At 34.2% G+C, this 16,477-nt stretch overlaps 2 protein-coding genes and 1 pseudogene across 4 annotated transcripts; all 3 read left to right on the top strand.

Moving 5' to 3' along the window:
- Window positions 1–1,405: 1,405 nt before the first annotated feature.
- Window positions 1,406–4,432, top strand: LOC132645610 ((+)-neomenthol dehydrogenase-like; annotated as a pseudogene).
- A 2,490-nt stretch (window positions 4,433–6,922) lies between these two features.
- On the top strand, window positions 6,923–10,629 carry LOC132645609 (large ribosomal subunit protein uL14mz). 2 transcript variants are annotated; one of them, XM_060362691.1, is made up of 4 exons: window positions 6,923–7,080; window positions 9,065–9,115; window positions 9,646–9,740; window positions 10,091–10,629. In XM_060362691.1, the coding sequence occupies exons 2-4, from the start codon at window positions 9,079–9,081 to the stop codon at window positions 10,463–10,465; spliced, it is 507 nt and encodes a 168-aa protein (XP_060218674.1). In that variant the 5' UTR covers window positions 6,923–7,080; window positions 9,065–9,078; the 3' UTR covers window positions 10,466–10,629. The 2 variants fall into 2 exon arrangements, with proteins under 2 accessions (XP_060218674.1, XP_060218675.1); XM_060362692.1 differs by lacking the exon at window positions 6,923–7,080 and adding an exon at window positions 7,137–8,609.
- Window positions 10,630–11,271: 642 nt separating this feature from the next.
- Window positions 11,272–14,454, top strand: LOC132645608 ((+)-neomenthol dehydrogenase-like). 2 transcript variants are annotated; one of them, XM_060362688.1, is made up of 5 exons: window positions 11,272–11,424; window positions 11,547–11,793; window positions 11,881–11,952; window positions 12,584–12,763; window positions 13,885–14,454. In XM_060362688.1, exons 1-5 carry the CDS (start codon window positions 11,393–11,395, stop codon window positions 14,263–14,265), a joined length of 912 nt encoding a protein of 303 aa, XP_060218671.1. In that variant the 5' UTR covers window positions 11,272–11,392; the 3' UTR covers window positions 14,266–14,454. The 2 variants fall into 2 exon arrangements, with proteins under 2 accessions (XP_060218671.1, XP_060218672.1); XM_060362689.1 differs by lacking the exon at window positions 12,584–12,763.
- The last annotated feature ends 2,023 nt before the right edge of the window (window positions 14,455–16,477 follow it).

Here is a 16,477-nt window from a genome sequence, read left to right as displayed (position 1 = left end):
ATCACTCTCTTTAAGAACTTCAAATGGACTGATTCAACTAGACAAAAGGCAAGACTTCTGGTAGCGAAGGCTGCAGGCTAAGAATCAACCCCCTTTTCTCTTTCTTGGGGAAGTCCCAACAGTTAGGAGGAGATTCAACTTCAATTTTTTTTCCCAACAGTTTTGAGGAAAGGAATGTATAGGCTCTCCCTTTCCCAGATTGCTCGACAATCTTTTTTTTTTTGGTAGGATTGAGGTAAGGTTCCTATGTCCCCCTCTTTCCATTGTAACTCTTACATAAATATAGCATGGTAGGGGTCAAGCCAAACCCCCCACACCTACGGCTCACAACCTAATGGTGATGGCTTAATATAAAAAATAAAAAAAGGGTCTTTCGTGCGCCCTTATAAATGTACGTACTTAATTTTGTCTATAGGGTCTTATCTTTTAAAGTTTTTATACTCTTCAAGCGTTACATTTTTTTAGAAAAAAATTTAGGAAAACATTTAATAGTCTTAACCATAATGTCTTACTTAATAAAGATTTCAATAATTGGAGGCCTAAAGGTGAATTTGAAAAAAAGAAAGCAATCCTCCATAGCTGTCTTTTGTTTTTCTAAACCTTCAAAGATCTTAAAATCAATTCAGTTTTAAGATCCTCCATAGTTTTCCTTTTTAATTATTTTTTTAAGTGGATATTGGACCACTCAGTATTTTTCCTAAGTGATATTGGACCACTCATTATTTTTCCTAAGTGATCTTTTTCATTAATAATAAAAGAACCCCAAAAAGAATAAGTACAAATAAGGGGAGCTAGGCCTTAATTAGCTCACAAATCTTAATAAGGTCAAATACCTCTACTACCATTAGTAAGCATCTAAGAAATAAGAACTTGAAAGAACCAAATACTCTATGATCATCATAATGTTTAAAACACATTTTGTGATGATATTACAAATGAGAATGCTAATATAATGATAATATAAAATTACAAGAAAGGAAGAAAGAAAGAAAGAAAGCTTACACTTCCTCTATTTCAGTTTATGTAAAGCGTGAACTACTTTCTCTCTCTTCATTTTACCTTTAATAATATATAAGTCTATTGTCATAAAATGTTACGACATGTTTAAGATTATAAGTTCAAAATCTTCCTTTTTTAAACTTAATGATATTGCTATGAGTTTCACGTAAAATGGAAATAGCAGGATTAATATTTAAGATCAGAGGGAGTAGAAAAACGAAGGAAATTCAGATTAAAAACCAAAAAACAAGAACCAGAAAACGTAAAACAAAACAAACGAGGAGTAAATGCAGACAATGATTGCTAACTGTGGCCAATAGCTTAATATAATTTCTGTGGTCCAAGAAATTATTGCATATGTTTATAATTCAAAAACACACAGTGTATCCCGCGTAGGCCATAGCTATTCAGTTTGGCACATGAGCATGACATAGGCCAAACTTTATTTCAACATATGAACTTTCACCTATACTTTTATTAATAAACACTATGTATCGTCTTTCTTTCACACATTCGAACACGCAAAAAATTCATACTATGGCAGAAGCTTCCAAATTCCTGGCAACTGAACGGTACGTAATAACATTCACTAGTTCTTCTCTTTTTGTCTAGAGTTAGGATCAAAAGCACACCTCAAGTATCATTTTTTTTTTTTAAGTTTTCTAACTTAACAATTGGGTGTGAGAGTTTCCTACCTAAACTATCACTAACTAGCTAACGAAACACAGGTATGAAAAGTGAACAACTGATAGTTGAGTCGTGTTTTGCTAGCTAGTTCAGGTAGGAAACTAAAAATAAAGTGATACTTGAGTCTAGAGGTGTGTTTTTGACTCTTATCTCTTTGGTTTAATTTCTTCCTCCTCTAATGAACAGTAGCAGATCTAAACTAAAGTATCGGATTCGACAGAATTCACTGTGTCTAGGCTCTAGCTCGGACTCGATATCTATGTGTGTGTAAAAAGAATTGCCCCATACAAATAGAGCAGAACTTACTGACTCCAAATTTGCTAATGATCAGATATTATTTTAATTTGTTATGTTTTCAATTTGTTATATCAGGATTGCAGTTGTGACTGGGGCCAACAAAGGAATAGGACTAGAAATCACTGGGGCCAACAAAGGAATAGGACTAGAAATATGTAAACAACTAGCTTCAAAGGGGTTAGTGGTGATTTTAACAGCTAGAAATGAGAAAAAAAGGGGCTGAAGCTATTGATATGCTAAAGGAGTCTGGCCTCTCAAATAATGTCATTTTTCATCAGCTTGCTGTGACTGACATTTCTAGTATTGCAAAACTCAAAGATTTCATCAAGGCCTGGTTTGGCAAGCTTGATATCTTGGTATTTCCTCTTCCACTCCTTTTCCATTTTTTTTTTTTTTGTATCTTCCAAATAAAGGAGTTCAACATTATAATTAGACATGCCACTACAACAAAATATGCTTTTAGCGGCAATTAGTTAACGGCAATAACTTAATTGCCGCTAATTGTATTCTAGAATCAATTATTAACGGCAATACCAAACTTTAGCCCAAACAATAAATGCCGCTAAAGGCTTTAGTGACTTTGGATCCAATGGCATTTAACCAATTGCTGGTAAATGTTTTTGTGGCAATAACTATTGCTGCTAAAAGGAAAATATATTGCCAGTAAAAGCCTCTTTTTGTGTAGTGACATCAAAAATTCGTCGCTTATCTTATTTAACGATAGAATTGGGATGGATTATAAAAAAAAAATTGTTAGCTATGAGATTCATTGCTAATTCCTGCTTTTTCATAGTTTGTTCCCTTAGATTTCTAGAAAAGTGGTTTCACTTTTTATAATAAAAAAGAAACAAATGAATATACGAGTTTATGCCATCAAGTTATAAGGTGTGCTGCAAGCTGTAACAAGAAGTAGCTGTTAGTCACATGATTTTGCTAAATCTTAAATTCGTAATGCAAATATAACAATCATTTCTGAATAAGCTAAACAGGTGAATAACGCTGGAGTAGTTGGTTTGCTTATGGATAAAGATGTTATTATAAGTCCAGAAGTAAGTGTCTGTATCGCATAAATTCTTCATTTGCTTATATCATCTATTTTCTCTTTCACCCTCCCCCTAAAAAAAAAAAAACAGTTTCTTCTACTTCATTTTTTTTTTTTGGGTCCAGTAACTTTCTTCAGTACATCTTTTTTGTCCATACGAAATGATTAATCTTATTTTACTGGTCTGCAGCAAGACCTATTCCTTGAGAAGCTAAAGGTAGCAACTCAAACTTGTGATATAGCTGAAGAGTGTATAAAAACAAATTACTATGGGACAAAATGGATGATTCAAGAATTATTACCTCTACTTCAATTATCTGATTCACCACGTATTGTCAGTGTCTCTTCCATGGCTGGAGGTATTTCAACTAATTACATAAGAATTTTACTAATTGGGGGCAAAATGCCTCAAGGAAAGAGAAACCATTACTTTCTTCCAGATTGAACAATCCCTGTAATTTTGTCGACCACTCCTTAAACAATAGCATAGATTTAAGTTACCAACACTGATTGTAGAAAAAAAAACTTTTACATTATTACTGAAATTTAATATCTTATTCTAAGTTACTTACCATTTATTTTGTGTAACCAATCACGCTAGCTTATTACATAGTGTACCTTTATTGTTAGTACATAAAACGTAATGTATAATTAAACTTTTGTGCTAAGATTTTTTTTTGAATTTGTAAATTAATTCCCCCGAAATTTTAATTTTTGTAGCTATTGGAAGATACTAGCAACAATTTTTGAATCTAACGGAGATTTCGTAGTTGTATATGCATAATGTTATAGTGCGTTACAATATATGCACCACATTTATTCTTAGCACTCCGGGATTTGGACAAATTTTCTGATTGTTTTTGTTTCCCTAGAATGTTCGCAATGAATGGGCTATAGGAGTGTTAAATGATTATGAGAATCTAACAGAAGACAAAGTGGATGAGGTTTGGAATGCTTTTCTCAAAGATTTCAAGGAGGATTTGTTGGAAAACAGAAATTGGCCACTGACTTTATCTGCTTATAAACTTTCAAAAGCAGCCCTGAATGCCTACACAAGAATATTGGCCAAGAAGTATTCAAATTTTCTCATCAACTGTGTTTGTCCAGGCTATGTGAAAACTGATATGAGTTTCAATTCTGGCAAATTAAGTGCTGAAGAAGGTACTGAGAGCCCTGTCAGGCTTGCTCTTTTACCTCATGGAGGCCCATCAGGAAAATACTTCGTTAGGAAAGAGATCTCACCTTTCTAATGAAATGGGAATTCCACGAGTTAGTTTGGTTCGCGTACAAAGTTATGTTGGACCATATTATAATGTAAAAATTGTAATACATGAATTAATAATTACTCCATCGATCATCTTTTACTTGTCATTTTTATTAAAAGTAATTTTTTTTTTTGTTTTACTTGTCCAGTTGACGTTGAGTAAATCAAGAAATAATTATTTTTTCTTCATTATCACTACAAGAAATAGCAATCATCGATTGTGACGGATTTGTGAGGGAAACAGGGACATCCCAAATTCCTTGGTCATAAACTTATTGTGACGAATTTTAATTCTGGCACAAACTATTGTGACGAACTTTAATTCCGGCACAGACAGACGCTTCATGACAAAATAGAGCCTTGTATTTTGGGTTTAATTCCGTCACAACATTGAGAGAGATTTGTGATGGATTCTTTCGTCACAAAATAGTGACAACACAGATTCAGTGACAAATTTATAAATCTAGTCACAACAATTGTGACGGAATATTTTGTCCCAAATTGACTCTCTTGTAGCTATATTAGTGACAAATTTAGGCTATATTGCAGCAATTGTGACGTAAAGTACTACTTGTTAAATTTAGATTTCTGAAATATATAGTTAATATAGGTGATTTTAGTAATATAAACCTTTAATAAATGATTTCTTGAGTGGAGCATCAACACTAGAATTTCCATCGACATTCAGTGGGAAATTTGTGTTATAAAACATGATTTTTCCACCGAACAAGCTCACTAGAAAAACACATGGTGGGAGATAGACTCTCATTGAAAAGTTGGGAAACTTCCGTGTGAAAACACTACTATTTAGGTTTTTATCACCGACTTTCAGTGGAAATAGCCACTGAATATTTTTCAGTGGAAAAATAGTAACTTTTTAGTAGTGCAATATGGGGCTGGTAAAAGAAACACTGGGAGTATTAATTTGTTTATTGCATATGTTTTGTTTTCGTTGTCTCAGGAATGTTAGTTCATATAATATAAGATTTAATAATGTTACTCTCATTTTAAAATAAATAAAAAGAAATGGAGGTTATTTTGGTCTTTTAGGTATTTTATTCTTTTAAAGCTAATCAACGTATAAGTTACTTCACGTCTGGATCTGGTATAAATGATATCAAAGTTGATGTATAAAATTATACTGTTTGGGTGGTTTGGTATGAGGGATAAGTATGAATAGTTCTGGGATAAAAATTTAGTATCAGCTTATCTTTTGCTTGGTTACTAATCCTGGAATAAGTTATTTCAGGATTAAAAATAGTACTGGAATAACTTATACTTGCTAGAGGGTGGAATAACAATCCCAGGATTAGTTATCCTGGGATAAAACAATAAAATTGACAAAAGTGCCCCTGAAGTCTAAATTGAAATCTGCTAGTGAAATCCAAATTGAAATCTCCAATTCAAACATATCTTATATATTTTGTATATGAATAAAAGTTTTATTTTTCCCTTCTAGGGGCATCGTATCTTATTGCTTTTTGCAGAACCTTGTATATTATGGAGTTTCGTGTTCTTAGCTTCTTATCCATATGTTATGAGCTTGACTTGAGTTCTGGAGTGAAAGTTAAGCGCATTTCTCTAGCTTATAAAAGACAATCACACATTACTTTGAAAAAGTATGCAACCAAAATCATCACTATAATAAACACATTAGATATTATTGAAGACGAATCAATTATTAAGTGGTAAGAACTGGCTGTTTCGTTGAGTTATTTCCAGATCTTTTCTTCACATAGCAAGACTTATAGGCCAAAGTGGAGGGTATATTTATAAACAAACAACTTTTTCTTAGAAATTATGCAATAAATGTTATTTTTTATACAACATACCAAACAGTCAATAAGAAATACTATCAGAATAACTAATTCCAGTATAACTTATCCCATCATAACTTGTTTTAAAACCAAACGACCCATGGTTTACTTCCGAAAAAAAATATCAATCAAATGCAATATAAAATAATTCTGAATTATATATGGAATTATATTTTTAATCCCGACAATCAGACGATCTCATTGTAACTCTGTATTCTCTCTTTTTCTCTATAGGTAAACAAACGTAATTATCTTCAAAGAAAAAAACTAGAGTTATTTTCTTCTTATGCAAGTTATTAAGATGCTTTTTTCTTTTTCATCTTAATTTTTTTGTGATAATTATATGCAATGAACAATGTATGGTTCTGCTTAGAGTACGATATTACCTACTCACGGTCGCGGAGATACTACCTTTTTTTTTTCTTCATATTTCTTTGTATTTCATCTAAAAAGACCAAAATATAAAAAGAAAAGCAAGAAATAATGTGAAAGAAATTGAATTGCAACTTCTTTGTTATAAACTTTGTACATATGATTATACAATTTTTATGACTAGATACAAGTTAAATAGAAAAAACTAATTTTATAAAAATATCTTGCATTTTATTTATTAATATCATGTGTAACTTTTATCATCCTCTTATGAACAAAATCGCATAACTAAAAAAAGATTTATCTACACCAACAACAACATAGTGACGTGTATCTAGTGAAATCTCACAAAGTGGACTCTCGAAAAATAGAGTGTAGTAGATCATATCCCTAGCTTAGGAGGTAGAAAGTTTGTTTTGCGGCAAACCCTTGAGAAAAAGAAAGTATTTCTAATGAGCCATAAATCAAAAAAAAGAAAAAAAAAAACCATAAACCCTAGTAAACCAGAAGCACCCAAGCAGCCAAAAGAAAGCAGAGATCAAGTATTTGACAATATCAGATCCTTATTTTTCACTTCGTCTTTTCTACTATTTCTTAAAGCTGTAAGTATAAAGTCTTCACACTTGACACATCAGTCTGTTAACTTTCAAGATTATAGTCTGTCAAGAAAAGATTCAAATTTTATACCCATTGAGCTAAAAGATTACATCTTTATATGTGTTTTGGGTTAAGTTTGCTGTTTTTCTTTCTGGGTTTTAGTTGTATTGATGGGTACTGCAAATTGGTGAACATTTTGTACCTTTTGAGGGGTTATATCTTTTATATTTGCTTTGGGTTAATTTTGTTCTTGTTGATTTTTTGTTTATTTCTGGACTTGATAGTACTTATGTGTATTGTAGATTGGTGAAATTTTATTGTTTTTCTAACCCCAGTGGCTAATTGATTCATTTAAATGAAACTCTGTAACGTCAGTTTTGACTCATTGTATAGTTCATTGCATTGATAAAAATCTAACGATTTTGAAAATCATAACATTCTATATAACTACTAGAATCAGGATGACTTATTCTTCTAGTTTTTCGTTGAATTTGGGATACCTTAATGAACAAAAGAGAGTACTTTTATTCCCTGTTTAAATGGCCGTCAACTCTGAATGCTATTTGAAAAAGGGCCTTTTTTGAATGTAGATAGTTTTTGAAGGTTGCATCCTTCCTTAATACTAGTGTATTTAGGATTCTGAATCCTGATTAAAGCCTGCAATTGCTTTTCTGGATAATCAATGGGCACAGTTCTTCGTCTAGTTGCACTTCAAATTAATTCTTGATGAAATTTTGAGAGCCATCCTTATGTTCTCCTCCATTAAGTAACTGATTGCAACCACACTGAATGTAGCATCAGTTACTTGACTTGCGGCATTCATGATTCAATTTGCAGTGATCTTTCTCTGAAATGGTGAAAATAAGGGGTAGACTTAGTGCTGGAAAAAATGGTTTTATTGGTAGCTAAGTCCGTCATGATGTGTTGATGGTAGTGAGCAGTGGCGGAGCCAGGATTCATATTAAGGGGTGTCAAAAATGTAGAAATGTCGTGACCTAGGTTTGAACCTGTGATCTTAGAGACTTTTTGCAACCCCTTAACCGCTACGCTAAGCCTTCAACTTGTGTTAAGGGGTGTCAACACTAGTATACATACCTATAAAATTAAAATTTCACATATGTACAATGTAATTTTCCGGCGAAGGGGTGTCGGTGTCGGTGTCGCTTGACACCCCTCAAGCCAAGGTGGCTCCGCCCCTGGTAGTGAGTTATGTAATTCAGCTGCAGGATTAACAGGTCTTTGTGCACAGAAGTACGTGTGACACTACATTCTGTTTATTCTCAAAAATACTTTTGTTTGCCAACCAAAATAAATGGAAGACAATAGATTGAGATGCGTATCGTTGCGTGTATCTGACAAGTTTTGTTAGTAGAGACAAATTCAATGTGTATTCTGTGATGAGAGTTCTGAAGGAAAAGAGACAAGGGAGGAACACCTTGGTGGCAGGGATCTTCCCTCTCGAACCATAAGATTGAAGGCTTGAGTCACCAAAAGTGCAAAGTGAAAAACGGCCACTGACGGGCTCCTCAATAAGGTAGTCTTGGTTGGGTGCGGTGGGGGGTGGGGTTTTACCATATTCAGCAAAAAAGGAGGAAATCTTCAAGTTATCGAGGCTTTTGATGCTTGAATTTTCTTCCACTGATCACTGTCCACATGTAGAGCTGCTGGCTTACGACTGTACTTCACATAATTTGATTATTATTTACATTAAATATATTTGAATGCTATTTATAGGGATGACAGCGGGGCGGTTTTAAACAACTTTTTTGAAAATCTAATGCGGGGCGGGTTGCCGGTACCCTTTTTCCAGTTTTATAAAAATTCTGCTGGTTTCCTCTCCTGTTTACACCTATTGGAAGAATTAGTGTTTTAAACATGTAATGCTTGTGCTATTGTCTATTCGTGGATGATATCGTATTTGACTGTTCAAAAAAAAAAAAAAATCTATTTGTGGATGATATCGTATTTGACTTTTCTTTCCTATCACAGAATCTTCTCCAAAGATGGCTGCATCTTCTTCTTCTTCTCGGTTGATTCGTGGTAAGGGGCTTTACTTGCTTTTACTGCTAATATGGAGCAGTACGATATACATTTGTATGAGATGGAACTCGTGACTCTCACTCTTTTTTATTGTCCAAAATGATGCTTATGCAAGACTCGTTTTTTTACTTGATACAAATTTTCTTTGTTATTTCCTTTTAATGCTCTTTTTAATGATGCTTATGCAAGACTCCTTAGTCTCATAAAGTTAATATGACACATTTACACCTATCAACTTACTTAATCAGTTTGAAGTCAAACATGATAATTCAATTTGGAAGAAGGAAGAAATATGATTTTTTATCAGCCATTGAGTCATTAACAAAGACAACCTTGCAAAATGGTTGTCCAATATTGATGGTTTTATGTGCATTAGGAAGCCCATTAGCAACTGTAACAGGATATTATGCTCTGTACTAGCTCATTGCATTCACTGCCTTCCTGTGCCATAAATCCGCATTGCCTAATCATTAGCTCTTCCTTGTCCATATGCATTACTTATGCTTTAAACATGTGTGATGAAACTGCAGTAGTGGGTCGTTCATTGTTCAGTGGCCTGTGCAACAATACTGAAGGTTTAATGAGATCAACACACGAGACGATGTGCAATAATTTGTTATTCCAGGTTAGTCTGCGATGCTGTTTAAATTACTAACCCCACACCCGATTCTCTTTCCAGTCCATTTGCAATGTTCATCAGTCATTAAGCATGAAATTTGGATGTTGCATGCATTTTGTCAATGCATGATTTATTATAATAGTGCAAGCCACAGCATTCATTCTTCACATTAAGATAAACCCTTCTTACTAATAACAAATTTGAAACTTGAAGAAAGCACCTTAATAACATCACGTGGCTATAAGTTTCTATGGAAAAGGTCTTGTATCTTATGCTAACTCTGCTATGTGAGTTAGATTTAACCCTTTCATGTTACAACGATTATAGAGTTCTTTTTTTTTTTTTGGTCCTTTCAGCAACAAAGAACCTTCATACAAATGAGGACAAGTCTGAAAGTGGTAGACAATTCAGGTGCAAAAAGAGTGGCGTGCATCCAAGCACTGAAGGGCAAGAAAGGAGCAAGATTAGGAGACACAATAGTCTGCTCAGTGAAGGAAGCTCAGCCAGGTGGGAAAGTGAAGAAAGGAGAAGTGCATTATGGTGTTGTCGTTCGTGCTGCTATGCCAAGGGGCCGCTGTGATGGGAGCGAAGTAAAGTTTGACGACAACGCTGTGGTACTTATCAACAAGCATGGTGAACCAATCGGAACCAGAGTTTTTGGTCCTGTTCCTCATGAGTTGAGAAAAAAGAAGCATGTTAAGATTCTTAGTCTTGCAGAGCATATTGCCTAAGGTCATAGCCCCTTGCTTGTTAGGGTATCTCTACCAGTGATTATTCTATCGCTTGGAAGCTGAGTTTTGCATTTATTGTATTTGTAGGAACCTGTTGTTGTTAACAAGCTGCAAAAGATGCTTCTTTTATAATCATAATAAACGTTTTGACTTGTACATAAAAATGTTGGCGCTCAGGGAACAGTGTTGTCTCTTTCCCTTTCCCCAGTTTGGTCTGGAGTAAGATCTGTAACCAGTGTTCAAGGCATTGTCCACATTCATTCATTTGTTAATGACTTGATGTCAATCTGCATGTAGTTGGGATTTGGTTGCACCATGGTGGAGCAGTTTTAAAAAAAAAAAAAAAAACGGTAATAGGGAGGAACTTTATGAGTCCCACATTAAAAGCATGATTATAAAACTAACTCTTGTGATCTTATTTAAAATGACAGCCTCCAACATTGAAACTAGAATTGAAAAGTAACTTTAAATACTTATCCATCATTTTCCTATTAGAAAGTACTTGAACACGAAGACTCTTTACTTGTTTTGTTTATTTTTCGTTTTTTTAAAAAAAAAATCATAAAGGAACGTATCTGTTCTGGAAGATTGAATTCTGTTATGAAAATTTGCAGTTTAAACCTAAATTAAATGTTAATGTTCTATAAGAATCTTGTTACACTTCAAATTAGATATTTCTAGACTACTGATAACAAGTTTCGCTTTAAATAAAATACTTATTAATCAAATTTCCAACAGTACTTTCTTTTGTCCCCTAGGTATCTTGTGAAGTGATAAATGCATACACGTGGATAGCCGGTTTGCCATATTTTTCCATGCATTACTGCTGAAAAGCCATATATATATAAGCTCACTGGAGCAAGAAATCAACGAGCTAGAAGAAAAACAAACTGTAGCTCTCTTCAACCACAACCAAAACTATTCTCAATGGCAGAAGTAACCAAAGGCAGAGCCACAAAGTACTTAATTTCTTCATCAGAAAGATTTGTTTTTTCTTCTTCTTCAAGCATTTGAAACATTACAAGTAAAAAGTTGTCCTATTTAATTTGCTTTTACTCTGTATCTATAATTCATGGTGCAGGTATGCAGTAGTTACAGGGGCAAACAAAGGTATTGGATTTGAAATATGCAGGCAGCTAGCTTCTCATGGGGTCATGGTGATTTTGACTGCTAGAAATGAGAAGAGAGGGCTTGAAGCTGTGGAGAAACTCAAAGGGTTTGGTTTGGATGAAAATGTGGTGTTTAAGCAGCATGATGTTGTGGATCCTTCCAGTATTGCTTCTTTGGCAGAATTCATGAAGACCCAATTTGGCAGGCTTGATATCTTGGTAGAATCACAGCTATGTTAACTTTCTCGTTTTATGACCAAAACAATTTGGTAGGTGAGCTGTGGACATTTTGTTCTTTTTTGACAGGTGAACAATGCAGGAATAGCTGGAGTAAATGCAGATGCTGATGCCTTAAAAGCTAAACAAGAGTCCAGTGGGGTAAGTCCTTTTAACTAGAATCAATCAATCTTTGTCTCAATACCAGACTAGTTGGTCACCATATAACAAGTAATTAAGTTACATACACCGATAGTCAGTGTATAGCAAGTTTGTTATCATTTTATCAGATTACCGGTTGATGTTAAAATGCCTTATAACTAAGTGACTCGATTGTGTAAGTTACCAATTGATGCTTTTTTATAGAGATTTACTTGTAATTATGTTATAATTTGACTTAGCTGTGATTATAATTACCGTCATGCACAGAACTTAATACTCGTATCATAGTGTGTGTTCTGTTACATGTCTAAGACAATTCACAAAACCCGATAATTCATCATGATTAGGCGGCCCTCAAATTAACTACTAGACCTTAATGATATGTGCAACTTGATTTGGATATAGAGTTAACCATGAAAATGCCTAGCTTGAGGTTTCTGCTGTAGTCAAGAAACCAGAACCAGTCCTGTGTTACCTCGAAATCTAATAGATTCTGCAATCAAGCAATATGATCAGTAGCCATAACACTCTCTTTGCGGAAAATTTAACCATTCACATGTAATCATGAAACCCTTGGCTTTAGGCTTCATCTTTTGTACTCTCTATTGATTTATCATTCTCTCTGCTATAGACAGGAGGATCTCAAGTCAATTGGAATGACATATTGACTCAGTCATATGAGTTGGCAAAGGAGTGTCTTGAAACAAACTATTATGGTGTGAAAAGACTGACCAAAACGTTCATTCCCCTCCTCCAATTATCTAAGTCGCCAAGGATCGTGAACGTTTCTTCCTCCATGGGAAAGCTGAAGGTATTAACCTGGCAATGGAAGTTCTATCTTTCAGACCTTTTTTGCCACTTTACCACCAGAGGCGGAGCCAGGATTTGAAGCTTGTGGGTTCGGGGTTCTAATTCTTTAAAGTTACTGGGTTCTTAATTAATAATTTGTACATATTTGACAAAATTTTTAATACAAATATATGGTTCGGACAAAAGCTACTGGGTTCGGCCGAACCCCCACCCGAAGGGCTGGCTCCGCCCCTGTTTACCACAATCTATGTAGCTGCATTTTTCAGTTTACTGTGATTTAACTTTCAAATATTTAGGCTTATACATGCCTGGCCGGTACAAATGATAAATTCTGTAAGAAAAAGTAAAAGTTTGAAACTACTTGAATCTGCATTTGCTTACTAAAAATATGCCGTTAAAAACACCTTTGTTCCCATTGATTTATGATTTTCTACACAATGCTCTTCAACCTTTAACTTAAAGACTTCCTCTTTTACTTTCCTAGCAATTAAAATAAAAAAAACAGATCCGAGGAAGTCCTAAATTTAGTAGTGTAAGACTGATTTATTGCATACTCCCTCCGTTCACTTTTACTTGTCCACTTTGAACTTTTCCCGCTATTTAAGAAATAATAAATGAAGTGCATAATTTACCAATGTGCTCATATTAATTGGTGCATATTTTTATTGAATTTGAAAAATGATTTGAAGTGAGTAATTAATACTATAGGTAAAACAGGAAAAAATAAATTGTCTTTTCTTGATATGCTAAAAGTGACAAGTAAAAGTGAAAATCTATTTTTAGAATACTGGACGGGTAAAAGTGAACAGAGGGAGTACAAAACACGATCTGGTTTTAGACTTCTCAATTTTCGCGCTCTCTTCAAAACGTTGAGAGGATCTTTGTCTGCATAGTGCATAATATGGTAGCAATCACTGAAATTTAATGTATATAATGTAAACGATTAAGCTAGGATGTTTATCGAAAAATTGATAATTTCAATCCTACTCTCCATGTGGTAACAAGTTTGTCATGCTTCCATAAGTGTTGAGAGTTCGATATTCAAGGGACATCCTATGTATCAGTTAAACAAGGTTGATAATCCATGATTAGCTGACTGAAGTTTTCTAACTGCACTTGCAGAACCTGAAACATGAATGGGCTAAAGGAATATTAAGTGACAGCGAAAACCTGACAGAAGAGAAAATAGAAGAGGTGATAGGTCAATACCTGAAGGACTTTAAAGAAGATTCCGTTCAAGCCAAGGGCTGGCCTTCTTTCATGTCAGCTTACATTCTCTCTAAAGCCGCAATGAACGCTTACTCGAGGGTCATGGCAAAGAAGCATCCATCTGTACAGATCAATTGCGTCTGCCCTGGTTTTGTGAAAACAGATATCAATTTCAACCGTGGGATATTGTCTATTGAAGAAGGCGCGGAAAGTCCTGTAAGGCTAGCTCTGCAGCCTGATGACAGCCCTTCTGGTTTGTTCTTTGATCGGAAAGAAGTCTCATCATTCGAATGAGAGCATGTTGTTCATTGTAAACGCGGAGCTAATGGTATAGCGGCTAGAATAGCATGCACTAATAATATCAATGACATGCAATTGTGTGTTGTACCTGATACTTTGAGGGATATGTTCTTTTCTAATGATGTGCTGAACTTGAAAATTGGAATATGGCAATGATAAAAAGAAAAAAATGAGGATTGGCTATATGAATCATCTGACCATTCTGCTCTACTCAGTCTGTAAACATACACAACTTTCCTGGCAGACAAAAGACATAATATAAGCTTAACGATGATAATTAAGCCTTAATTTCAGCAACTTATCAAATTGTGCTTCTAAATGCTACAACTTTTTCGGGATTAAAAAGATGTACATTGAAAATTTGAACTTCTCCTACAACTTCCAAGTTCTTCAAGAACAGTTTCCAGCAAAAAATTATCCCCACATGGTGTTTATATTATATCAATTAATTTAACTTTAGAAGTTAAAGATTAATGTAGATTATAGATATAATTATGTGTATTGATGGCACATGCGGGTCTGGGTAAGTTTCTGCAGTTTCATGTAAGCACTTAGCATCTAAAATAATCTTTGCGTGTAAGTGCGCATATTTGACTTAAAAAAACAAAACAAGAAGTAGATCCTCAGCAGATTTTCCAAAAATGGGTCCGCATACATTTTGAAATTCGTAACTTAGCAAGTTGAATGATGGTCAAGAAAGCATAACGATCTAGTAACTTGCTTTTTCATCAACATATATGGTTCAACTTGTTGGGAATAAAATAGCCCCGCAAAAATAATATTCACGGTATTAGTGATAAACGCGGAACACTAAGTTATGGTTAAGTCAGCAAGAATAAAATAAAGCAATAATGACACCGAAATTTTACGTGGAAACCCTTCTGAATAAGGGAAAAACCACGGCCAAGAGGAGCAACTGATATCACTATAGCAAGGAATTTTACACTGTGTAATAACGAGTACAAATACTCCTAAGACCACTACACCCTCAAAAGAAATAACACTCTTTTGATTTTCTCACCTCACTACAATATCATTCACACTCTATTTTTCTTCACAGACTATTTTCTTACAGTCTATGGAATACCTTGCTCTCTATAATTTTCTCTCTCTCTCTCACTTTTTTTTTTTTTTGTGTGTTTAAAGATGATGGAGAGCTTGCTATTTATAGGGATGAAATGTCACTACAACATTATGCTTATATAGCTACGGAATACAATGTAGCTAAACATGAAAACTTCCATGACTAAATATTTTAGCCACAAATTTTTTTTCCGTAGCATTCGTAGCAGAATGTGGCGTAGCTAAAGGTCAGCTACGGACTTTACATGGTCCGTGGCTAAGGATTGATACCTATTGCTACGAGATTCTTTTGTTGTAGTTGTAATGGTAAAACCATCTTGCCACGAAATATATACTTATAGCAAACAATTTAGTTTTTTGTCATGGCAAATAAAAGTTATAGCTATCTTCGTAGTGTAGCCACAACATATTGTTTTTGTAGCAAAAGATTTAATTTGTTTGCCACGCAAACTTAAATTCTGTGGCTATTTGCATGGCTTAATCTCGTAGCAAAAGTACTTGTATTTAGCTACGAATTAAAATTTTCATAGCTATGAATTGAAGTATTTTCCACAAATATTTTCATATTGTAACTAAGATTCCATACCTTTTGCCACGAAATATATATAATTATAGCTAAAGTTTTTCTTCATTTTGCTACGGAAAGTGCAAATGTATTGTCATGTTCTTGCTACGTGGAGATTATATATACATTTAGCTACGAATTCAAAAATATATTGTTACGTGGCAATTATTTATACCTTTAGCTTTGAATTCAAAAAATTTATTATTACAATTGAAGAGCAAGAACTTCATAATGTAGCTAAGAATCCAAATTTTTAAGATTCCAAAACAGGTTTCAAGGTACACATAATTGTATATTTCAATTTCAAAACATTTACAGTATACAATTCTTCTATAACACCATCTCGTTTGAGATCTAAAGCAGACACAATTCTTCTTGTCACGACCCAAATCTGACACTTAGGCCGTGACCGGGCACCTTTCGAGCTTCTACCCATAAGGCGAACCCTCTAAGCTAATTATGCAAAAATTAATGAATAAAATGAATAATACGCAAAGTCTCATAATATAACGAAAATTGCGGAAGCGAAATACAGATACTGAGTCTTGCCCACAAACC

The sequence above is a fragment of the Lycium barbarum genome, chromosome 6, assembly GCF_019175385.1.
Source record: "Lycium barbarum isolate Lr01 chromosome 6, ASM1917538v2, whole genome shotgun sequence".
In the NCBI taxonomy this organism is placed as follows: Eukaryota; Viridiplantae; Streptophyta; class Magnoliopsida; order Solanales; family Solanaceae; genus Lycium; species Lycium barbarum.
This window is presented reverse-complemented; position numbering and strand designations above follow the sequence as displayed.

Coding starts and splice junctions, on each gene's coding strand:
- LOC132645609 (XM_060362691.1), top strand. CDS start 9,079: ATGGCTGCATCTTCTTCTTCTTCTCGGTTGATTCGTG. Junction 9,116..9,645: donor TTCTTCTCGGTTGATTCGTG/GTAAGGGGCTTT, acceptor ATGAAACTGCAG/TAGTGGGTCGTTCATTGTTC. Junction 9,741..10,090: donor GCAATAATTTGTTATTCCAG/GTTAGTCTGCGA, acceptor TGGTCCTTTCAG/CAACAAAGAACCTTCATACA.
- LOC132645608 (XM_060362688.1), top strand. CDS start 11,393: ATGGCAGAAGTAACCAAAGGCAGAGCCACAAA. Junction 11,425..11,546: donor ACCAAAGGCAGAGCCACAAA/GTACTTAATTTC, acceptor TTCATGGTGCAG/GTATGCAGTAGTTACAGGGG. Junction 11,953..12,583: donor CTAAACAAGAGTCCAGTGGG/GTAAGTCCTTTT, acceptor TCTCTGCTATAG/ACAGGAGGATCTCAAGTCAA.